At 45.6% G+C, this 24,643-nt stretch overlaps 1 protein-coding gene across 3 annotated transcripts in view; it reads right to left on the bottom strand.

Annotated features, from left to right (window-relative positions):
• Positions 1-24,643, bottom strand: part of PLD1 (phospholipase D1) — a 62,213-nt gene that overhangs the window by 17,077 nt on the left and 20,493 nt on the right. For 2 of the 3 annotated variants that reach the window (XM_027891302.1, XM_027891303.1), the window contains 14 exons: positions 23,343-23,408; positions 17,824-17,882; positions 17,226-17,318; positions 14,605-14,757; positions 13,719-13,868; positions 12,835-12,918; positions 11,023-11,104; positions 9,380-9,490; positions 7,883-8,089; positions 6,834-7,053; positions 5,790-5,903; positions 3,613-3,741; positions 3,167-3,285; positions 2,899-3,012 (listed from right to left, as the gene is read on the bottom strand). In XM_027891302.1, coding sequence (XP_027747103.1) covers positions 2,899-3,012; positions 3,167-3,285; positions 3,613-3,741; positions 5,790-5,903; positions 6,834-7,053; positions 7,883-8,089; positions 9,380-9,490; positions 11,023-11,104; positions 12,835-12,918; positions 13,719-13,868; positions 14,605-14,757; positions 17,226-17,318; positions 17,824-17,882; positions 23,343-23,408 — 1,701 coding nt within the window. The remainder of the gene's footprint in view (positions 1-2,898; positions 3,013-3,166; positions 3,286-3,612; positions 3,742-5,789; positions 5,904-6,833; positions 7,054-7,882; positions 8,090-9,379; positions 9,491-11,022; positions 11,105-12,834; positions 12,919-13,718; positions 13,869-14,604; positions 14,758-17,225; positions 17,319-17,823; positions 17,883-23,342; positions 23,409-24,643) is intronic. The other variant, XM_027891304.1, reaches the window with a different exon arrangement.

Below are 24,643 nucleotides of genomic sequence, written 5' to 3'. Positions count from 1 at the left end.
GATGGAAAAAAAACTGGCCCTGCCTCTGGCAAATGGCTATTTGACTCTTGCAAAAATCGATGTAGTCTTGCAAAAAGCACGTTGCTGTTGCTTCAAATGAAGTTCAAAGGAAAAAAGATGAGACCATTCACGACTCCTTTTCCTCCTTCCCAAACCTGTACCTCCACAGCCTTTCCCACACACACTGCATTCATCCTCCCTGCCCAGGGGAAAGCCCTTGTCAATGCTGTTCCTGCTATTCCCACCCTCCCAAATATCCTGCTCCTCTCCTCTGACAAAGGAGAGCAAAACCAGATGGTACAACGAGGTTGGAATCTGTTGCTGACAGGTCAGTGGTTCGGGCTTGCAGCAACGTTGCAATCCCCACGGATCTTTTGTGTTTTCCCTTCCTCTGATCTACCCACAATTGAAGACAGATTTGCAAACAAGGCTCAGAAACAAGAAACCCAGCAGCCAGGCTTTCCTCAATCACCCCACAGCCAAGGACAGTCCTGGGATGACGGATTTTACCTTAGGGCAGAAACTTCTGCCTATAAAGTCCCTATACAGCATCAGAATGAGAATAATATGAGCTTGGTTGTTGGCCAGTTACAAGGATTCAATATCAAGAACAGGAACAATATTGCTCTAGTTTTTCTGGATTAAAAAGCTGGTGAAAGATTTTAGGGTATCTGCTTATTTTTGCACTGGACTGTACCACTGAAAGGACATGTGAGCACCTACAACCCTCAGCTCTGAAACTAATAAAGGAGAGAGAAGAGGTTGATATTTCCACGACTGGAGGAAAGAAGCCACACGCGGGTGCCCTGATGTACACTCTGGGAGCTCCAGAAAAAGGCAACCAGGAAGGGGAGTTCAGACCCAGGCTGCAGGTGTCCTGTCTCCCCCGCTACTTGCATCAGCCAAATCTGAAACCTCCATCTGGAGGAGAGCCTGAGCCGCTCATGGACCCACAGCGGGACTTCAGGGATGCTCAGGGCACTTGTGTTACCTGGGGACTGATGGAAACCAGGCCAGTGTGGGCATTATGGAGCAGACAGTCAAAATTTCAGTATGTGCCTGCAAATCTCTGCCTCTGAGCTCGAGGAGGTCAGCCAGAAACCATAACCCAGCTGCAAGCAGCCTGAGGACCTGCAGCCAGGTAGGGCAGACAAGCCCCCCTCACTGCTTCCACCAGGCTTGGTGCTCCAAATGCTCTTCCCCACCAGTTTTCCCTCATACCAGGAAGGCTGGTACATAGCAGGACAACATGTTTTCAGCCTAATATCATCTAGTTTTATTTATATGGCTACATGCAGGGCTGGGCTACTCTGACAGATCTCTAAAAGCTGCAATTTGACATAAATTAGCAATGAGCAAGGTAGTTTCATATGAATAATTTACAAGACAAACCTGCTCCTTTTTTGCTGTTTATGGCATCAGTGAGAACAGCCCCTCGTTTTCTGGATGTACCAGTTATTTGCAATGCCCCAGAAATGCGGTGGCCAGGCTAGTTTCCCAACGGCTCCCCCATCAATCAGCACCGGTGTCTGGGGCATTCCACAGTCACCATTTGAGCTCTATCCTTCTCTCCCATGGGCTGATGCTCTGAACCAGCAGCTCTGCAGTATGGACTGAAGGGAAGTTGAATCTATGTTGTTCTCAGTCTAATTTCTCCTTTGGGAACTGCTTCCAGTTCTGTAATCAGCAGAGCTTACCTTTTTGCTACAGCAAACCCCATGATATAAAAGTTGCAGCTTATCTTGTGGTTAGGATGTGCTCAGGGGACACAAGCCCCATCACTTCCCTGAGAACAAGATTTCCCAAAAAGCTGGTGTCACAGACACAGCCAGGGAAGCATTTACAGCCAGAAGGAAGTGCACTGATTCCTGAAGGAGGTTATTTCACAACAGACTGCAAGCATTGCTTTGGAGGCTGATGTAAAACACCCCAGACCCATGAAACAAGATCCCCGTGCTGGCTATCCCTCACACCATGCAGGGAGGAGCAGACAATGCCCTGGCAACCCACAAACCCAGAAAAAAGCATCTTATTTCACTAAGCTTTCCCAAGTGTTGCTGTTTTCTGGGTAGACCACTCCTTACAAAGAGCAAAAGCATGCATTTTTCCTGGTTTTGGTCTAACTTCTCTTACTTCATACATCTTTTATCCACACAATGGTTTTGCTGTTTCAGCATCACTATTTTGACTTTGTACTCTTCAACAAGTTCGTATTTCTGCTGGGTAGCAGGAGTGTTCAATACATGCACTCAGTAGAGCTAACTGGGTTTTAAATAGAGGTATCTTGGCAATTCTGACTGGGAGGATGATTGTCACAAACGAGACTGTGGGCTGACTGTGTGGAACTGCACAGGACCCACAGGGCTGCCTGGCTGCCTAATAAAATGCAGATGAAGTCCAAGGCAGAAAACAACAGCCCCAAGACTCCAGTTAATGCTGGGCTCTCGCTGACCGCTGCCCGTCTCAGTGAGGCGTCAGGGTCTGGTATACTGCTCTAAGATCTGACATAAATACTCAGTGACTCAGTAACCTCAACCCATCAGGCCTTCCCAAATCATAAAAAACAAATGTCAGGTGCTAGACAAAGCACAGCAAAAAACAAACCAGAAAACCACACAGTTGTGTTGAAGTCATGGTGCTCCCACACCTTGAGTACTGCATACAGCTTAGTCCTCTTACCTCAGAGGTGGAGGTATAAATTAATGCTTCTCCACTGAAGGAGTTGCATTATTTTATCATAATTGAGGATCTGAGCACCTAATCTGTGACTTAAATTAAATAAGAGTTTTGCATTTTATAATTCAAGTTTTGCAGAGGGTCTGCCAGGAACCAACATGCCCTTCTGGGATGATGCAGAACAAGCTGTGAGTATGTGTGCAGGAGACCATCAACACCCACCTGGACTGTGGCAGGAACAGCATCAGGCACCTGATACTTCAGCTCATTGGCAGTTTGCTGAGATTTTGGCAACAGGAATGGGTAGGACAGGGATCGGTATTTGGGCTTCATAATCTGCGAGGGGAAAAAATAGATAAAAAAAATCCTTGAAGGGATTGCAACATATCACAATAACATAAAGAAATAAAATGCATGCCTACAGAGGGTATGTGGATGATGCAGGGCTGTGTTTATCCCCATGCCCCCAGCAGTGATTCCCACATCCCACCTTGGTGAAGTTCCAGCGCTGGATGAAGTGCCGGGCGACGTCACGAGCAGCTTTGCCATGCACCACGGAGGAGATGTCGTGCCAGGGCATCCTTGGGGTGGTGTATCTGTCAATGAAGTCTACAGGAAAGGAAAGCACATTTCAACTTCTCAGACAAAGGACAGGAATGTGGAAAAGTGCAGCATCCTTCTCCTCTAAAGTTTCTGAGACACAGCACCGAGAGCCAGGCAGGTGACTTATGCATCCACGTGCATGGACCATAACTTCATAACTGGCCCTAGAACCTCTCAAAGTGAGTTTCCTGATTTTTCCTGGCAGCCAAACCGAACCAGCCTCATTACCTCTGGCTTAGAAGCAGGAAAAATATGGTTTGAGACTGAAAAGATATGAAAGAGAGTTTGGGGAAATGCCAAGTAAAGAGACTTCCAGGGTGCAAAGGCACTTACCAGCAAAAGGCTTGTCAAGTTGAACCCAGTCTTTAAAGACAAAGTTGCAGTAGTCTTTTCCATGCCAGAACCTGGTTTCCCCCAGCAGCTCACCAACACCTGTCTTCAGGCTGCGGATGGATCCTTTATCTGTCCCGGGCAAACCAAAAATCAAAGACATGTTCCAGAGTTACGGCCGACCCTCGCACACGGCTGGTGAGAGACTCACCACCACAGAACAGCACCGTGGGACCTGCCAGTCCCAGGCAGCTGAAGCTGATTTCTCCCTAGTCTTTCTTTTGCTTTCAATGGATGCATATTAATATTTTTTCTTCCCTATTTTAGTATTTGTTATACAACCAGAACAGGTTATATATATATATATAAGAGTCTGTAACGGAAACAAAAAGCAGATGCTGAATTCTCTATACACTGGACGAAAAAAAATCACCCTATAATTTCTCTTTCCCCAGTCTTATGACACCTAGATATTCCCATCTGGCAGAATCCACATCATGCATATCATCTATTTCATATATTTTAAAATACTAATGAACTAATTCCACCTTCTCTGCTAGAGTGTTTACTACTTGGCCTCTCTAGCAGGGTGTATCTCCTCTAACAGAACTAATCTTTATTAACTGGAATGAGATGTTCATGTTCCCTCATTAAGTATTGTGGGTTTTCTCTGGTTTATTTTGCTTTTTCCAAATAAAAATGTCATCTTTTGATACAAGGTTTACATGTTTAACAAATGGATCCTAAGTTCCAAAATTCACTGTGATTAAAAATGGTCTAAAATACTGTAGGCAGGGATACTCCCTCCTAACAGGCTCCCTTTTACAAAGGACATATTTCTGTGCAAACTCTTTTTCCTCACTCTTTCAAAACCCAAAAATGTTTGCCTAGACCATAAAAAGTTAACTGGTATTATCTCCTGACCCTGAGAGCAGCCTTCACCTACAGTACCAAATATCAGTGCAGTAATTCTATAATAACACACCAGGAGCATGTTAACCTGACCACATCTCCAGGTAACCATAAAACAAACAAAACATAAAACCCCTTAGCACAAAAAAACACCTTTCAACACTCCACAAAATATACATTGGCAGCAGCACAAGACTGGGTTACACAAAAGCAAGCCCTGCCAGCGCTGCTGTGACCCCACCGAGCCAAGCTGAGCCAAGCCATGCCAAAAATGCCATGCAGCAGGTATGCACCACAGCTGCCTTGGGGAGCTTGAGCTTCTAGTGAGAGTCCAGGTGGAGCTGGGGAATCACTGACTCGACATGCTTGAGTGGGAATGGGTGGGATACACCATCCGGCCAAAGCACACTGCATGTGCTGAGTTCCGATGGCTGTACAGTGACTCATGAGTGAGCACGACTGACCACAGGGCAGACTGCACATCACTGCCATGAAGCAATGGAAATCCCTGGTTACCTGCCACTGCTTTGTAACCAGTATTTTACAACTGGCAATAAACGCCAGAGAGGAAGGCATTTGAAAGAGGCAGATGTTGAAGAACTGCTCCTCACTGTGTACCAGAACTCGGGCACCTTGGTGAGGTACCACATTGGAACAGGCCCTCCCAACGCCCATCCAGAGATGGAAACAGCTCAGCACACACAACCACCCAGCTCCTGTTCTCAGCTGAGTGTGCTTTCCTTCATTTTAGTTAGGGGCAAAAGAGGGAACCCAAGTCTTTGTCGGAACATAGGTCTGACAGCAGCCACTCTGCTGTTTCCTCTCTCTGTTTGCATGTCTTCCTGCACCAGGCTTACTTTTAAAATATCCAGTGCAGAAGTTCCCAGTTCCAGTAACAAGCCCCTTCCTCTGCAGGATGAGAGCTGCTGAAATCATCATATACCAGAGCTATTTCCTCAACCGTTCCCTGCTGTTATTACTGCAATTTTTTTTGTTTGTTTATTTGTTTGGGGTTTCATTTGGATTTGCGTTTGTTGTTGTTTTGGTTTGGGTTTGTTGATTATTACTTATTTATGCTGCAGTATTTGTAGTTTCTGGAGAAGGCTCTTCTGCCAGGATGCCTGAAGAGGAGGGATAAGGATGCTGGGAGAACAACAAGCAGCAAAGGCTGATCCTGGCACCCAACCTAACTCTCACCAAAGTTATAATGCAAAACCATCAGCAGCTAAAGCCTGAAGGGATCCTCACCTCTGCCTTCCTCCACTTACCCTCCCGAGGCTCAGCGAGCCCCTGTTTGGATTCACTGTGGTGATGGAACATTTTCAGGTGGGGCCTTAAACTCTGGATTATATTCGGTTGACTTCTAGTGGGGTTAGGGAAACCTGCAGAAAGTCAAGATGCTCTATTCACAGCAAAAACACGCGTCCACTTCTGCTACCCTGGTGGCTGCTCCTGCCCGAGGACACCTGGCACGGCAGGAGCTCAAACGAGATGTCACTTTGCTGGAACTACGAGTGACCAACAAGCAGAAGACCAGATTCAAGACTCAGCTAGTCTTAAACCAAACAGATGTAATGAAGTACAAAGCCACGGCTGTGTCCTGAGCTGGCTGCAACCAACGCTCCAGCAAGGCTTCCTCCGGCCAGAGGCAGGAGTAAGATCTGCAGGGAGGGATGGGAATTCCAGTAAATTCCCACTGAGAGCAACATACAGCTTCAGGAGCTGAGGACTTTTTCAGGAAGGACTCCATGCTGGAACAAATGTCAAGCTGATCCTTGTAATTTTAGCACTGAAGCTATTTTTAATTGGAGAATTAAAAGCTGCATTTCAGTAGTCAGCTGTTGAATAGCCTCTCCTCTCTAGTAAGTGGGTAAATTGGGAATGTTACCATTCAAATGAACTGATTTAAAGGTAGATTAACACTAGCCTATGAGAGGGGATAACCCCACTGAGAAACTGTTTTGCTTGCAATAATAAATGCAAGCTGAAAAATTAAAGATTCAGTTCTCTCTTGCAGAAACAAACACTTTCCAACAATATAAACTTTAAGAATCATGTATCATGTCACCTGATGGCTCATGACAATTGCTAAATAAAAAATCCACATGAAACCTTTCCTGTGCGTTTTGCAGTGACACAAATTTACACGTTGACTATACATAGCCAATATTCTGATGGTTTAGAAACTCATCAACTCTCCTTCCTTATGAAGGACACATTACCCTAGAAATCATGTGAATGTGCACATACACCCACCCACCCACCTCCACACACGCTTCATATACGTTGTTTAGTTGAACATCATCACTTACTTGAGTCACTGTCGATGCTGCTGACGCTGTCAGCATGGTGCATGCCGTGTTTGTGGAGATGCTTGTAAATACTGAACCTTGAAAACTTTCTGGATTTTCCTACTCCTTTCATTTTTGATATGTCTGGGGCATCATCATTGCTTCTCTCGAACATGTGGCTTTCTGGGACAGACAGAGTTTGAGACTGCAGTGGGACACGCTCAGACAACTCCGCTGCAGACTTAAGAGGCAGAAGACATGGCTGTAGGTGATGTTCAGACAAGTTCCCCTTTAACTACCGAATCTTGTGCTTATCAATGCTTAGAAACAACCACGAGCCTAATTTTGCTCTGTGACAGACACACCTTGGTGGCAGGCTTTTTGGGGAGAGCCTGTACTGAGGAGACACTCGACAGGAAAAACCCCAGTAATACTAGCAGCATTTGATTCCAAGAATTTACTCAGGATTACACCCCTTCAAATTCTCCTCAACCTAGACCTCTCAAATTTTTAGAGATACGTGGTTGCATACAGACCCAGGTTAGCAGCTGCTGAGGGCACAAGTACTGAGAATTTCAGAGCGCTATGTGAGTGCTTACTGTGCATTTTCAGTTAAGTTTCATTAAGAAAAGAAAGGTTGTCCAGAGAGGCTGTGGATACCCCATATCCCTGGAAGTGTTCAAAGCCAGGGTGGATGGGGCTTTGAGCAACCTGGTTTAGTGGAAGGTGTCCCTGCCCATGAGAGGGGGCTGACTGTACACAATCTTTAAGGTCCGTTCCAACCAAAAACATTCCAAGATTCTGTGATTCTAAGAACACAGACTTCAAGTGTGAATGCTGCTCCAAGCTCCGGGAGGAGCTCCAAGACAGCTCCAGCTGTCTATCTCTGTGCCCTAACACGGGCTGGTCACATCCAGCCCTAGATAGTCCCTCAGTGCTCAGAGACTCCCTCCTTCTCACCACCGTTTCGTCTCTGAACCTCCAGAACCCAACCCTATGCTCAGAAGGGGACACAGCCTGTTCACCCCCACTGCACACCTGCTGCACAGGTGCTGACCGTGGCCACTTACTGCCAGGTTGGCCGTGGACACCGACTTCACGGCCGTCATTCGCTTCACGCTGCCCACGTCGGTCAGACGGTGCTCGTCGTCGTCCCACCGGCCGTACGCCAGGTCGATGCCGCCCACAAACGCCACCGACTGGTCCACGATGACCAGCTTCTCGTGGTGGGCCCAGAGGTACACGGAGGAGGACACGTGGTCTGGGTGTCTCATCACCTGCGGAGAAAACGCGCACTCCAGCTCAGCATCGCTGCCAAATTTAAACCCCTCCCGGCAGAGAGCTGTCCAGCTTTTTTTTTTTTTTTTTGCACTCGGGGAAACACTGGAGTTGTTAATGGGTGCAAACCAAAACCATCACATCCACACAGACTGCTTGATTACTGAAGCTACTCAATTCCCCACGAGCTGGGTCAGCCATGCTGGCAGGCAGGTGCTTCCCAAGCAGCAATGGTTACTGATGTTGGGACAGGTCACACTTAACAACGACAGTTTCATAAGAGGACCTTAGTCAAGGAAACTGTTTCAACAAACCATGCTTTCAGTAGAGCTGTAATAGCTGAGCTTTCAAACACAGAGCCTGCTCTAAAAGAAAACAACATATTGGCGATCTGAGTCACTTCTTTGGTTGTTGCCGCCACACAAGTGAAATGAGAAGTTGGCTGTTTTTTTTTTTTCCCCCATTTAAAATCGGCAAGTTGTTTGGCATTTGTTTATGAGATTCTTTTTAACATGTGTTTATGGCACAGAAATTTCTATATCTAAGCATACAGCGTATAGTTTTATTTTTTTATGTTCGAGCCATTGGACCAGCTTCCTGGAGAAAAAGCTACAGAATTTCATCTGGCTGCTCCCAAAACCTGTAACACGGATAGAGTGTATCTTCCAGTTACACCTTCTGGTCTTGCTGCGAAGATGATGGTGAATGGACGCTTCCCTTCACTGTGACAACTGATCAAGTGACAGTAAATCAATTATTCTAGCATAATGTGTATCTTATTGCTCCTTAAGATGTATATATCTCTAATTTTAAGAGACTGGATCCAGCCTTATCTACTGGTTTGTCTGCCACAGCTCATTTTTTGCTTGGTGCCGAAACAGCAGTGTAACAGCACAGGACAGTGCAAAGCTGTTCATCTGTGATGGAAACATTTAACATATCCAGTGATGACTCTCATCATTCATGTTTGAAGAGAAATGCTGAAATGAGGCAACATTCTCAAAGTGCAATTTTCCATCTGATGTAACCCCATTAACTTGTCACATGAAATATGCTTCCTGTGAATTAGACAAATAGTTGCTTTGGCAAATACAAACTAGGCAATTTTATGTTCCACTAAGATCTATAGAAATTGAGTTGTAGTCACTACATGGGTATGTCTTCTCAGACTATTCCCACTGTAATGGTGGGAAACACTCTTTCAGTCCACACCCAAATACGCTGGGGTCAGCACTAGCCATCAAGAACAAGCAAATGCAAATGTCCTCCTTACAGCAGCGTGCACTTACCTTGATGTTTGGATGGAGGCGCATGAGCGTCCGCTTGCTGTATTCACTGTTGATCCCTAGGGCAAGCTCCACCTCTTTGTACAGCATAACAAAAATTCTCACTCCTTGTTGCTGTCAGAAATGAAAAAGCACACATGGTACATAGGCACGTCAATGGATACAGTCCATTTCTGAAGCGAGGAAAACCTAAGAGGCACGTAAGTGTGTTGTGCCTGCAGATGGAAATGCAGACTGATGTAACCTGCCCTTGACTATGCCCTTTCAGACCCACCATGGTGACCCCACAGCCTGGAAGGACCTGCACTGCTCGGGAAAGCTCTTCAGCTCCCTGAGGAGGTCTCAGTTTGTGTGTGAAGAGCTGAGCTATGCCAAAGCCCACCAAAAGGTCATTCCTACAGTAGCTCCTTTTACACACCCTTCGAGGTGATTTTGCAAACATCATTCACTCCATGTATAATCATGCTGCACGCCTGCACTGAAGTTCAGTGTTCTGCTGCCTCGTGTTGCCCTGAGGTTTGCCCACAGCTAACTGTCTCTGCAGGATGATGAGACCCGTGTGGTCGCACAGACATCCCTCACCTAAAGGGGGATGCTGCCAACTCAAAACCAGCAAAGAAGTTCTTTCTGCTGGTAGAGGTAAACAAGCTCCTGGAATACAATGAGCTGTGATAAAAAGATGGTGCTTTTTGTGGTCACACACTGGGACACCTTCACTTGCCATAAATCAGCATGGATTAAAAATTTGCACTGGAGTTTGACAGCATAAACTTGGGACCAAAACATTCCACAGCCTTTTAAATTCCTATTCCCATTAAGCAGCTACTGAGAGCTTAGGCAGTCTCTAATCTAAAACTAAATCTCTAATCTAAAACTCTAATCTAAACCTGTCCTCTTTTAAAGTCACTCAAAGTTAAAGTTCACGTCCATATGGACTCCTGCCCTTCTACCACAGCAAGAGTTCAAGAGATTTCCCAGCCATGCTTTACCTTCTGCCTCACTGATCTCATGGGGCAAACTCTGTTGAGCAACAGTGTTATTATCGGTTGAGTTACAGCCCACACTCATGAACACACCACAAAGTTCTCAGCCTTTCCCTTACTTCTAAATTACATATATCACATGGAGAGCATGAGATAGCAACAGGCCTTTGACTCCACCAGGAACTGGGCAGTCATAATGCAAGCTGAAGTGACCCTAACTTGGGGCAATCAGAGAATCACAGAATCATAGAATGACCTGGATTTGAAAGGACCTTAAAGATCACCGAGTTCCAATCCCCTGCCATGTGCAGAGACACCTTCCACTAGACCAGGTTGCTATAAGCCCTGTCCAACTTAGCCTTGAACACTTCCAAGGATGGGACATCCACAGTTTCTCTGGGCAACCTGTGCCCAGACTCTTTCAATCTGAAGCCACTGAAGTTTGAAGGATCTACCCTCCCGCCTCCGAGCTCTTCCAAACCCAAATAGGGGGTGCAAATCAAAACACGCAATTTTCCGAGGCCATCTGATACGAGGTTTGGCCAACTTTAACTCTCATCTCTACCAAACTAAACAGTGCAAACACTGGGGTCCCAGTACGACACTGTAACTGGGTGCACAGGGCTCTCTGCAGGGTAAGGTTTGCAGCTGGAGCTCACTTACTGCCTTCCTCTTGAGGATGCAGTCCAGCCGCCAGCGATTTCCTTCCACAACCGGTCGTTTCATGAAGATTTCTGGGCTCAGCCTAAGAAGATAAATGAGTGGAAAAAAATATAGCATATGTAGCCTGCAAACAAAGCACCGGCCTAAATAATCAACCTGGGAAGCAAAGAAATCAAAGTTTAAATAAAGTGGATGGGAAGGTTTATGTCCCAGAGTGATGCATTCTCCAATATCCTGCTCTTTGTTCTTTAATAACAGAGCATTACAGAAGGCAGGGGACGAGTCCAGCACATTCATCTTAGTATTTAACAACCCACGAGACCAAGTTTAACAGTGATGTGTAAATAGGGAAATTTGGACTCTATCTTTGAAAGAAAGATGCAACAAAAGAAAATCCCAAGGTAGATTTGAAAGAAACGTGCAGACATAAATAAATAAGAGTGGGATTTCAGTTCGCCTGGTACTTGGGCTATCTGAGCAGCACAGATTTGTACTGAATTTTCCTTCCTGTCTAAAGACAAAGCAATAGGATCTCTCAACAGGACATTTTATTGATTGATTGCTTAATTATTTCTTGTAATCCTTAAAGCTATCTCACCTAACTGCTGCAGAGCAAAGTGACAGAATTTCATTCCTTTCCTTTTGTACCAAGCATGGGAACTTCTGCTTGAACAAAGCACATCGCTGCATCCTAAAAACATGCTTCTGACAACAGCATTTTTATCTTATACTCCAAGTTTCGGATAAGTTTTGGAATTCCATGGTACATTAACAATTGTCTGAATAAAACACTAAGTAAGAGACAAGGGGTCTGAAATGGGATGCTCCTGAATTGCCATCTGATGTTGCATATGGGGACCCAGGAGCATTGGGCTTAATTTGTGGTCATGGTAGGAAACAGATTTATCCCAGAAAATTTTAACATCATATGTAGCTTTCTCATAATAATTTCCACCTAAGAACTAATTCTCCCAGTTCTTAGAGGCAGTGGATAAGAAGCAAGAAGTTCATTTCACAGATGGAGAAAGATAAGCAGAGACATGCCCAAGGTGAAGAGGACATCTGAGTCATATCTTGCGAGCCTCCCACCCCCATGGTCCAGGCTGGCTCAGGCAGATTAACCTGCACAAAGGCAAGACATGGGCAGTCACAACCAGTACCCAGCCAAGAAACTCTGCCAGAGGCTGTGAGAACACCCTTTCCTGCCTCAAACAGGAACGAGAGCACCGCTCAAACACACTGAATCACTAGTCAAGTAGTGGGCAGAGCCAGGTCCTTTGGCAGCCACACAGCTCAGAAAGGGCAACCAAAACTCCCCTCATCCATTATCTTGATTGTTTAAGAGCAGACCAAAATCCCAGCGCCACAGGATGCTCTCATTGCTGGCATGAGCCTTCCCAAGACAGCGAGGAGCTGAAGGGAGGATTCCATGGCAAGAACACCGTCTGGAGTGTTTGAGCATCCCTGTTCCCTCATATACTGAAGGCCATTTGTGCCCCTCACATCTGCAGCGATTTTCACTCCCGATGAGCACCTCACACCGCAACACTTGCGATTCAGGTGGTGCCTCCGCGCAGTTTCAGGCATTTCCACGGAAGGAGACAACCAAGCTGTTGATGTGAAGCATGCGCTTTTGCTGCCAGCCCTCCTGAAAAGGCCTTTGAATACAACACAAGGAGAGGTTCGGGTGTGCTGCCAAACCATCTGGCCGCACGGCTCGCTGCCATACTGTAGGGCCCCCGAACAGTGCCGCATTGTCGGCAACGCCCCGGGAGAGACAGCTGGTCAACACCCAAGCGTGCGAGTACGAACCACCAATCTGTGATGAAAATCTCCTCCTTAGCAGCTTCCATGGCATTGGCGACATCCTCGAAGTACCACTTCGCATTTACATACCTGCAAAAGCAAACACAGCGTGAAGGTTTTACGTTTCCTCCCCTTCATTAATCAAAGTGTCAGTGTCAGTTTTAACATTCTCTTCTCAAAAGCAAACACAAACCTAATAGCAAGAATCAGGGACGACACGCAGGGAGAATTCAATGCTGCTATTAGTAGCTTGGTGAAACAGCACAATAAGAGGTTATTAAGAGCCACTTGGCACTTCTGCCAGCCACACACAGTATTCCTGGATTTTGCTCGAGGTTCAAGCCAGGTTTGTCCCTCGGGACAGGATGGTGGTGTTTTCTCTGATTTACGGAAACTACTCGGTCAGCGGTTGCTGCAGGGCAGAAGCTGCAGCAAAAGCACCTCAAGGGTTTGCTTCCAGCCAGAATCCAGCTTTTGAGGTGCTTCTGGGCACGCCTTAGCGCAGCCAGGTTGCATGCAGACAGAAGGATCACTCACGGGACTGCTGTGTGCATAACATCCAGTCACCCTCAGACTATACCCAAATTTGCTTTTGGTGAATCTCTTTTATTCCCTTTATCCTTACAATGACAAATCTCAAATGTGTTTAAATTCCAGCGAAACTTAATGTTAGAAAATGCTATTAGCTGTGACGCAAACAGAAGCAAAGCGCTCCTGTCACCAGCCCCGCTATTCCCTTCCCGGTGGAGAAAACCTCTGGTTTTTTGCAACTTCTCTAATTATCATCAGTCCCCACAGCTACCAAAGGCCACCAGCTCTATCCATCAGAGCTGGGGTGATGGCAGCAGGTGACAGCACTGAGCCTCCCATGGTCTTGCCACGCTCCTCACCACTTGGCCAGCGTGTTCTCCTGCACGGCCGCGTACGAGCCGAAGCGATGCTCCGTGAGGAAGTCCTTGCCGTGCTTCCGAATGAACTCGTCTATGCCCTGCCTCCACCACTGGGCATGTCTGTAGCTGTTACACTTCAAAATCAGCGACCTGTAAAACAGAGGACGCGCAGGGCAGGATGCTGGAGCCACTTGTGCTTAATTGGGCTGCCCCTCGCCGTCTATCCGTGTTGGTAAATGCATCTGCATCAGTCATGTTTTATTTAAGCAAAAAGTAAGGGCTTTGCTTTGCTGTTTTGTTTGCAAAAGAATACACAGCACTGAGCTGTTCTGACTGACTAACAGTAATGCACTGCCAAGCATAAAATACCCAGATTTAAATTAATAGCATCAACTTTGGAGTTGGAGCCAGCTAATGTTGTATTTTTTAAGAGATGAATTTACACTGTGCACTAACATAAAAATATTAAATATCTCTTTATCCCAACTGGCATGTCTTTTGGGTAATACCTCATTGGGATGCAGAAAACATCCCTGCTTGCAACATAAAAGGAACACAGAGCACCTAGAAAATTACCTAAGCAATTGCTGCCAAACCAGGCTGTACAACTCAGTGTGCACCATGCCCTCAGGCCCCGGCAATAACCGCAGGGATGGACAAACAGCAGCTGAGGCTCCAAATGCCTCATTAAGATATCGGAAATGATGAGCATTACGGGCCAAATCCCCACAGGTCTGAGCACACCAGCAGCAGCAGCCCAGCAGAAAGCAGAGCTGCACCATCAGCCCGGTGCCTTGTTAATCCCTCCTCCTGCAGAGCAACATCGATTCCCCCCTAAGAAAGCAAAAGCAGACTAAGAGGGGCTAAACAAAGCCTGTTTTCTTACCTAGAGAGATTGTCGATCTGCAGCCCATATTTAGTTTCTGTTTCTTTCTGGCCTATCTTGATGTTGAACTCCTTATCGACCAGCAGGACAAAGGAAATGGCCCCCGAGTCGGGCTTCATGTACATCAGGAACGAGTCCTTCACCACCAGCCACCTGTTGGGGCACAGCAACCATGTCACCTGGATTTCACACCCGTGCCAGTTGTCAATACATAAGTCATAAAACAAAGCTACTAATAAAAGGGGAAAGTGCTTCCATCAAAACAAGGGCAAATCATTTATGAAGGAAAGGAAAACATTCCCTAAATAAATATACCCCTAATTGAATGGTAAAATTTCTTCTCAGGGGCTAGACCAGGGATAATTTTCTTGAGCAGGAAAGAATCTATTTTATGAACTTGTGTAATGAGTTTGAATTCAGTGCAAGACTTTTAGAGTTATCTACATGACTCCTTTTTACACAGTCTTTGAAAATACAGGTTTGCTTGTTTAACAAAACCCATGAGAACCTCCCTGGTCATAAAACCTCCCAGCACCAGGCAAGGTGCAAAAAAGATGTCTCCATCCCAGATTTTAATTCAGTTTGCATTCTATACGAGAGTTATTTGACATTTCTAACATTAACTCTGATGCTAGGATCACTTTCACTCCTATCAAAATATATGAACGAGGCATTTTGGAAAGCTTTCATTGCCAAGCAACAGGCACCCTGTTAAAAACACGAGAGGAGAGATGACCGGCAGGTTTTACATAAATAGTGTAGCCTGAAGGCAACTCTGGAAAAAACACATTTTTTTACTGTGAATGGCATTTCTAATTTTTTCTCCCCCTGTGGCGTAGCTGGGGTAACCAGCCCCCTCTGTCCCACACAGGTCTCCATCACCAGCCCTTCGCCTCATTCTTCTGTACACTCAGAAATACACAAAGCAACATGAAACACTGCAAAAATCTGTTCATTCTTGTATCTTTAGTAACAGCCTCAAGCTCATCTACTTCCAGATCCCATCATTTTTAATTTCTTTTAGGGCTCTGAGAGTTACCCAGCATCACCTCTCATTTGGTGGCGAAATACCTCCCCTCCCTATCTGGCCCATAGTTCCACTCTTAAACATCCCACAGAGTATATTTCCAAGCATTCCCCTTTCTGTTTTTCCCAGGCAGCTCTACAAGCCCAAGAAGTCCTACCCATGCCCTTTCACAGCATCACCCCACTGTCCGCCTCCACGTCCTAAAATCCTTCATTTAAATAACCCTCTCTGGGAAATATTGCTGTTATTTGCTTGGCTATTGATGCATAAACTGTCAATCCCTGTGGGCCATGATGGGAATTTGGTGCCCCTCTTATGCTACTGTGTACACAATCCCACTCAAACACCTCTCCCACCCCATTTTTAGGCTCTAAAGTAAAATGAAGATCCATTGGAGCTGGATGTGCTCCTGTCCCCTCAAAAGCCTGAGCTCTGCATAACACAGAGATGAGTTAACTCAGGGGTATCAAGAGGAAAAGACTTCTTTTCTCCATAAAAGAGAAAAAGAATTGGTGACAATTTACTGATTTGACCTGAAGGAAAGTCACATCTTTATTTCCTGGTACTCACAGAGATCTGTAAAATTACATTAAGAAACGTTAGAAAGACTATGGAGAAATAGGACCATTTGTTCACAAGAATGCAGAAAGGTTTTGTTGGAAAAGAGAATTACTGAAGATAAAACTAATGACAGCCCACGAGTGATGCTAAAATCCAAAGGTAGATAATGCTTGGGGAAGCTCTATCGACCAAGAAAACTGTTGCTGTGAGGCAGATATGGGCTATTTGGATTTTCAAAAGGAAAGACTTGCAGGGGAAGGCCATGCTCCAGGAAATGTTCCCTTTATTTTTTGGGTAGCTGGTAACACACATACCCCCCCACAGCACACATCTCCCTGTGCTGTGGCCCCAGGCAGTACCAAGGCCTAACACAGAAGGTAAAGGGATGGAGTCAGTAGGTTTTGTCTGTCTACATTAGAAAGGGACATGGGAACAGCATGGCTTGTGAAAACTTCCATGAAAACACTGGGATTTAACTACCTGCAGCAATAAGGAAGAGGGAACGTATTTAATGCCAAGGTTAATTGCACCAAACAGCCCCTTAACTGCTGCAGGTCACGTCTGATTTAATGCTGCTCTGAACTGGTCCAGAGAGCGTTTCAATTAATTGATTTTCATTTTGTAAATTGAGGAAAGGAAGCTCAGAAAACAAGGCTGGAACATGCCCAGGGCAGTGTCACCAGCCACATCCCCTTCAGAAGGCATGGAGCCACTGGTGGTCCCACAGCAGAGAAAGCTGGGAACAGGCTGGGGGGTTTATTGCCATTTCTGCCAGCTCAAGGCTGTAAGAAATCCCACTTTTCCTCTGGAGTATCATGTCCCTTCTGTGAACTCCAAAGCTGAAGAAAAAACCCACCACACAGGAGTGTGAGGGGAGAACATCCTACACACCCTTTCAGCCTGAAAAACCTGTGGCTTTTATGGAAAAGTAAGAATCTCCCTCATGGATTTCGTTACAGAAAAAGACAAAACGAGCATTTCTGTGTGCCCGAGGAGCACGTGGCACCCCCCACCTTCGCCGCCCCAGCAGTACCTTTTGGACCAGCGGTAGCACATCCTCCCTTGGCCGCAGCAGTTCAGGCCAGGGATGCGGTGGCCCCCGGAGCGCTTCATGATGTATCCTTCTCTGTGAGGACAGAAACAGGGTCAGGGTGGGTGACATGGCTCACCTGCAGGTGCAGGGGAGCTTTTGGGTGGAGGGTGCTTGCTGAATCCCCCCCTTCCTCTGTGCCCAGGGATGGCTCCTGCCACCTCCAGGCTGTGCCAAGCCTCTGTGCTATGACAAAGGGCAAAAATAACAGTCCCCCAAAAGGAAATAAAGGAGATTTAAGAAATGCAGGGCGCTGGTCTATGGCACTGGAAGCGGAGAAACAAGGGGATCAACAGACTGCAGGGAGGGAAGGGCAGAAACCCTGTAAGCCAGCTCGTGTCTTGCAAAGCAGCCTGCTCTCAAAACTATTTCCCCAAATTGTAGCATTTCTGTCTGAACATTAATAATTTTTTCTATCTGGATGGCAAAATACTCTCCAGTCTCCTACCAGTGAGAAAGGAAAGCTATTTAAATAGTATTTATTTAATAAAGCCTTGCTCTTAGTGACTCATAACTCACAAAGACACAGCTCACAACTCACATGCCCTTCGGTCCCAGGTCGTGGATGAATGACAGCTGGCTTACTCCAACGAACTCCATCTGGGAAAGAGAAAGAGATTCCCCCATCCTTCAAACTCTGAAATCCACCCAAAATGCTTTGCTTCACTGAAGTGACTTGTCGTGAAGACAGAACCTACAAGATCCTGAGCAGAAGTTACCCACCGCTGCCTAAGCATCTTCAAGAAGACCAAGGAAAGTAGTGTGGTTGGGTTTTCAGTTTGTTTATTTTGGATGTGCCTTGGAGAACACACTTCAGGCAATCAGGACAATCAAGCTCAAATGCATTATAGGGACCTACTCGGATCCTCCCTTCAGGATCACTGGCTGAACTGAGGACTCAAGTTTGACACTGTTTGGGTGTCTGTGTGATATTGGCTGGCTGTCTGAATCCTCTCTTCCCTCCAGTGACCATCACAGAAGGACTGGAAAGAAAATGAGGACATGTCCCCAGGTCTGGGAGCACCCTATTCCCTTTGATTCTCCTACCCCATGGACACACTCCACATGGGGGTTCAGTCCCTCAGCCCGTGAGCATCCTCCAAGACCACCCAGCCGGTTGATCCCACTCAGTGCTGCACACACACCACTGCTCATCTGGTCCCAGGAGACAAAAATCTGCAGCAAAGCCACAGTGGGGCAGGGGGACAGCAAGTTCAAATCCCAAAGGCAAGCAACCTGCCTCCTCGTGGCTCCTCCTGCTTCAGCACGAATTGCAGAGGAACATAACAGCGAGCAAAGCTGGTGAGAAAGAACGGCGTGATTACATTCACCTCTAAAAATAGGACACTTGGCCATTTCAACTGAGCAGGCTTTTCCTGGCACAGGAGGACATTCCTGACAGTCTGCTGGTTGTTAGCCCTGGGCCCCATTAGCAGGGACAAACACCTGCCCCCGGCATCCTGTGGAGGACAGGGCTCGGGCAGGAGCAGCCTTGCATGGCAGAAGCCTGTCTGCACCCGGGAACTTTTAATTTATTATCACATAAAGTTGTCCAAGTGCAGAGTGGTGCTCAGGGTAGGGTGAGGGCAGGTGTCACTGCCCCTTTAGCCAGGCAATAAAGCCAGAGGGAACCCTCTAACCGCACTAGGACAGAAGATCCTGCCACCTCCTCATGCTCTGCTGCTCCTGGGACCTTCCCAATAAGGCCTTGTAGAAGAACAAAGACACCACTGCTTTCCCCTGAGTATCTCAAGGACACAAAGTAACCTCTATTCTGTAGAGGCAAATTTAATGCCCAGATTTTGGGATCATTTCAGTCTGTTTTCAGAAAGTGGTTAGAACAAGTTATTCCATGCTTTTACTGACCATCTTTCTATCTCTGCTCTACCTACGTGTTCTGGAAAAGTACCAGGTCCGACCTACAAATGTTTCAGCTGTTTCTGAAGTGACACTCAGAGCAGGGTGGGAAGCACCTGAAAACCCAGTGTACCCCTAAAAGGTCTTATCAGAGGGCCCAAGTGAAGTCTCAGGCCACTTCTTTGCCTGAATCCCATCTTAACTTCTTGAGAAAATGGCTGGCATTCCCCACCAGACAGATCAGAAACCCAGACATCCCTCACAGTGGGCACACACACAAAAAAAGCAAATGAATGTCAAACCCCTTTGAAAACGCTGGCTGGGACCAGAAAACTGGCAGCAGTTTGAGGAGCACTGCATGCAGAGAAGTAAAAGAAGCAAAAAGGAAAACCAGGAGGAAAAATTACTTGCAGAAACAGAACTACCACCACATAAAAAAGAAAGAAAGATTGTCTGGCAACGCAGCAACCTCCTCTTCAGCCAAGGAGTCTTTGGAACAGCTTGGATGGTTACAGGAGCCCATCCAACACGTTGATCAAGCGCTGGTTTGTAAAACAAACCCTTAAATAAATTCCTCCAGTTAGAAGGAAAAATTCCTCAGCGCAGCGAGAAATATCTGATCGAATGATTTATTGTTATTATTATTGCTGCATTAGCTATTTTTACTGTTACAGGGCCTTTCATCCGAGGTGCTCGTCATTCACAGAGGGACTGAGAGAGGCAGGCAGAGCAGCCAGGCACTTTCATCTCCGTCACACTGGAATTCCTGTGCTGCCCAGCTGCCTCCCTGGGGAGCTGGAATCCCACTCTGGTTTCAGAGCGATCCGACGCAGAATGTTTTAAGTATGAGACACAGGCCCAGGGAACACAGCTTCAGTGGCATTGTTGTAGCAATAAAAAGCAAAATTAAAAAAAGCAGACGGGAGTGGATCGGCTGCAGAAGGACAGGCTGTGGAAGGTGGAGAACCAGCTGCAAGTGCACGGGCCACGGGTTCCAACCATCCTGTTCTGCCAGCAATGTTGAGCATCCGTGATTTATGGGAGTAAAAATTTCATAGAGCATCTGCGTTTCAGAAAGAATTCAGCAGCTCCACACTGCATTTTCATTCCGACTCTTGCTCTTAATTTAGTGGGTTAAAAAAAAAAATGGTTTGATTAGCACTGATGGCTAACAATAAAATGGAATTACACGCTCTTCAGAATAATATTGTTCAGCAAAATTTCTTGCACAAAAAAAAATTGCTCACACAACCCCCAAATTTAAAAAGAAAACTGAAATGTGCTGTATTTCAAGGGGTTTTTTAACAAACAAGAGCTTGATCACTGTATTTCAAATGTGCTGTATTTCAATTATTGTATGTAACAAAAAATAACTAAATATCTAATAAATAAATAATAATAACTATTTAGTAATTTAGAAGTAAATAACTAAAAATACTAGAAAGATGGGCAGGGACCTTTGCAGAGGTCTGCAGATCCAAGTGAAATATCAGAGGCAAACCAGCAGTCTCTCCTGTATCTGAGCTGATCTTAGATTGTACTGCTTTCACTTAAGATGAGGTTTTTACTCTCACTTTGCCCATGCAAAACATTACACACACACACACTCCTGTTCAATCAAATCTTATTTTAAATTTTGCTTAGGCATCTTTCAAGGATGGGAGCTTACACAAAAAATAAAGCGAAGGTCCCACTGATAAAATTTTTATGTGGAATCCAATCAAGCCCTAACAATTTGGGGTTATATTCATCCAATTTCCATTTTCCAGAAAAAAAGTTTGGACAATTAATAGACTGAGATTCCCACAACATTCATTTTAATGGTAATTGTCTTGAAGCACTTCAGCCCAGAGGTACTATGAAAACGTTTTGGAAGGGGTGAGAAGGCAAGAGATTTAATCATAAATCACATAATTAAAAAAAACCCCAAAACTAAACAAAAATAAAAAGCTGAGGGATGTACAAGCTCTGCAATGCCACGTGGTCACTGTAGACCCAATCCTTAACCCACTGGAGATTCCAGGTCTGCAAAACCACTACAAGCTTCAGTTTTGCAGGCTTGACTGTCCCAGTGCATGGCACATCCTCCAGAAAGTGTATAAAGCTACTTGCTCTCACTGGGAAATAACAAATTAACCACAAATGCAAAATAAAAGAAGTAAAAAAGTGAATTGATTAAACTGTGCAGCTCAGATGTAAAAAACATATCCTTGTAGACACAACTGAGCCAAGCAAGCCCTTGACATGGACTAAGGGCTGCACTCCCTTAGGGCAGGTCACAGTTTGCCTTTGCAACTCCGTGTTTCAGTTTACAAAGAGTTCAGGATTTAAAAAAAAAAAAAAACACCTCAGTGCATCAATTTGATGAGAGGAACCCACAGGAGTCAAAATGTGCTCCAAGATTAAGACAGTTACAGCATTTGTCAGCATCCAGGCAAAAGACTTCTCAACCACAGAAAGAGCAAAGCCCTCATTTTGCTCTCAGGAGGACAAAGTTCTGGGGAAAGTGCCAGAAATCTTCACTTCAGTCTCTATGGAGTATGAGAATGGTGGGGGTTGTTTTGGTGTGTTGTGTTTTTTTTTTTTTTTTAAAGGAAGCACTTTTCTCCCTGTGCTTTCTTCCAGCATCGCCTGCAGGACTCGCGCTGCCACCGTGAGCAGCAGAGTCCTCACTGAATGCCTCGCTGTGGCCAAATCCAGTGGGAGCCAACAATAAACTGAGAATTTATGTGCAAAGTGACATCTGGCTCCGGGGGCTGGGGACAGAAGGGCGATTCAGCACAGGAGGGGAGCACCCCACAGCTGCCTGGGCAAGGCAGGACCGCTCGTCTCCTCCCCCGGCCCCCACCACGGCTGCCCATCTCAAACCACAGCCTGGCCAAAGGATCATCCACATTCCTACAGGAGCAGAAACGCTCCAAAGTATTTGAAAAAAGCAATGCCTGCCTAAAAGTGATAAGATGGATCCACACTGTAAAATAACTCTCCCCCGCTCTGCATATGCTGCTGATCAAAATTGCCAAGTTATCCCAATCTTGCTTTAAGAACAAAAGATGACTCTTTCCCACATGCAGACTAACACAGCTCAACTGCAGTGGAGTAAGCTCCACTGCCTGTCCCCAAAAGAAGCACTCTAAGGAAAACAGTTGCCTCAAACTAGTCTGAAGGTTTCTGGCCAACCCCAATGAGCACTTTGGCTCTCACAAGTAGTGCTTAACACACTGAGCTCTGCAACAGAGCACAAAGAGGTTTTGGGCATGACATTCATCTATGAGCTGCCCAACACCTCTACACAACCGAAATCCTGCAAAGGAGAAGGATATCTACCAAATAACAACAACAAAAGTGGAAGAGAAGAACTGGTTGCTACAGAAACCCTAAGTTCAGTCTATATTTCTGGCTTGTTTGAAAACCAAGTGCTCCCAGTTAATCATCCTTGGCTCAAAAATGTCACTAAGCTCAGAGTGTGCATCAGATTTTGCTGATAATACAAAAGATGGAATAACACAGTCATTATGCAGCCAAAAAAGGGGAAATAAATTGCCATCCCCGGGAGATGTTACAGCTGCAACTGACAGGTGAGGAGCACTGAAGAAACATTCGAGGATGGATTTCAAAAGAAATATTTTTGCTTAAAATAGGTCTGAAGCTGGATTTGACATCTCTCCTCATTTCAAAATGAGTGTTGACTTGGGGAAATAAGCCAACTTTCATCTCCCTTTGGAACTGCCAAAATACCTGGAGAGGTTAAGGGGTATCATAAACACAAACTCAGCATCCCTGATGCCCAGTGAAACTGCAGAGAATGATACAAAACTGCACGCAGGACCACACACAAAGCCCAAACTGAAGGAGCAATTACAAATGTGGTTTGGAGTCCAATTGTTTAAGTGCTTAAAACTTTAACTTATCATCTTAAACACTGCAGAATTAAACAGAAATCATTATACATGTACAACCAGCTGTCTGGACTGGACTTTCTTGAGGAGATTATCCCTGTGTTGTACCAGCAACATCCAAGACTGAGTCATTCACTCTCCTCCTTTGGCTTTCATCATATGACATCATGTTGGAGAAATTAGCTAAGCCAAAATGCTAACAAAACAGTTGTAAAATGTTTCATCCATAAGCTGCGTGTCTTCCAATGAATTCAGCATTTGTGAAGTGAATATTCTTTAGGTAAACAAACTAATTTCTACTTACTGTTCCATGGTAGTTCTTGTACATCGGCATTTTCAGGATATTTGACAAGTAGTCCTCCAGCTGTTTCTACAATTAAAATGTTGACACTTTAGATAAGATGTGGAGGTTTTTCTTGTAAGTTCCTGCAATCCAACTGTCCAGCATGAGGAAGCAACCAAGAAATCAGACACACTCTTCAGTGTGAGTGGATAAATAAATGCATTATTATATTCTCACAGGATATTACAGCTCAGCACAGTTTGGTCACAGGTTGTTTACTGTTCACAGATCTGTGTTTATTCTTTCCACCAGCAGTTCCTTGTTCCTTGGCAGTGTCACTTTGGAGGTCAACTTTCTTGACTGAACCCAAGTTTCAGAACAATCATATATGCAAAATCAGTCCCCACTGTTTCTGACACACATAAATTAGCTTTGTGAGAAAACACTGCCTCAGAGGCAACTGAGAGAGCCTGTTTAACCAAAACATCAGGTTCATGGGGCGAGGAGCATGATGATCATGCTGCCCTGTCCCAAAAGCCACAGAGAGGGCAGTGACTGGGCCTGTCCTCCCCAGCCAGGAGGGGAGAAGAAACCAATATGGGAGAATTAATGTCTTCCTATCCTCATGGGCAAAGAAGAAATTAGACTGTCACAGCATAGGAAACTGGACAGAGTCCTACAGGACACAAAACAAACTAAAAACAAACAAATGCCATCAGGACCTTTATCCTTCTCAGCACTGACATCACAGCACTGACTACACAACACTGAGTGTACATCCCCCTGGTGAGAGCAGTGGGATTCCCACAAGGAAGCCAAGGTGAGTGCAGAAAAAAGGATCTAGAACACATTTTTCTTCCTCTTTTAAACCAGCATCTCTCTCCTGAAACTTCCCGCTCATCAGTGGAGCCGTGCACAGCAGGGAGGGTTATCTGCACGTCACAGCCACGAGACACAATCTTTTGGGACGTGAAGCTCCAGTGGCAGAAAGCCCAGAGAAGGAGGGAGCAGCAGAAAGAGAACGATAAGCTGGCTGAACAAACACGGGTTTTTATAGAGGTTTTTTTCCCCCCTTGCAAACAGCAAAGCTGCAGTGAAGAGGTAGGAAGACATCCACCCTCTCCACGGAAGCGCCCATCTGTTAACATCTGATGAAGTTACACAGAACACGTGTGCCTCAGCTAAAATTACCCATGACAGCACAGGGAGCCTGGCTGGCAGCTCCTCTTTCAGAGGGGGACAGGACTGAAATCCCTCAGATTTTGATGGCCTCGGGGCTGCCTCCATCACGCAACTTGACTCTGCGAACTGCCTCTTCTATC

The sequence above is a fragment of the Empidonax traillii genome, unplaced genomic scaffold (assembly GCF_003031625.1).
Source record: "Empidonax traillii isolate 1590-97213 ecotype Southwest subspecies unplaced genomic scaffold, ASM303162v1 scaffold319:size813200, whole genome shotgun sequence".
NCBI lineage: Eukaryota > Metazoa > Chordata > Aves > Passeriformes > Tyrannidae > Empidonax > Empidonax traillii.
This window is presented reverse-complemented; position numbering and strand designations above follow the sequence as displayed.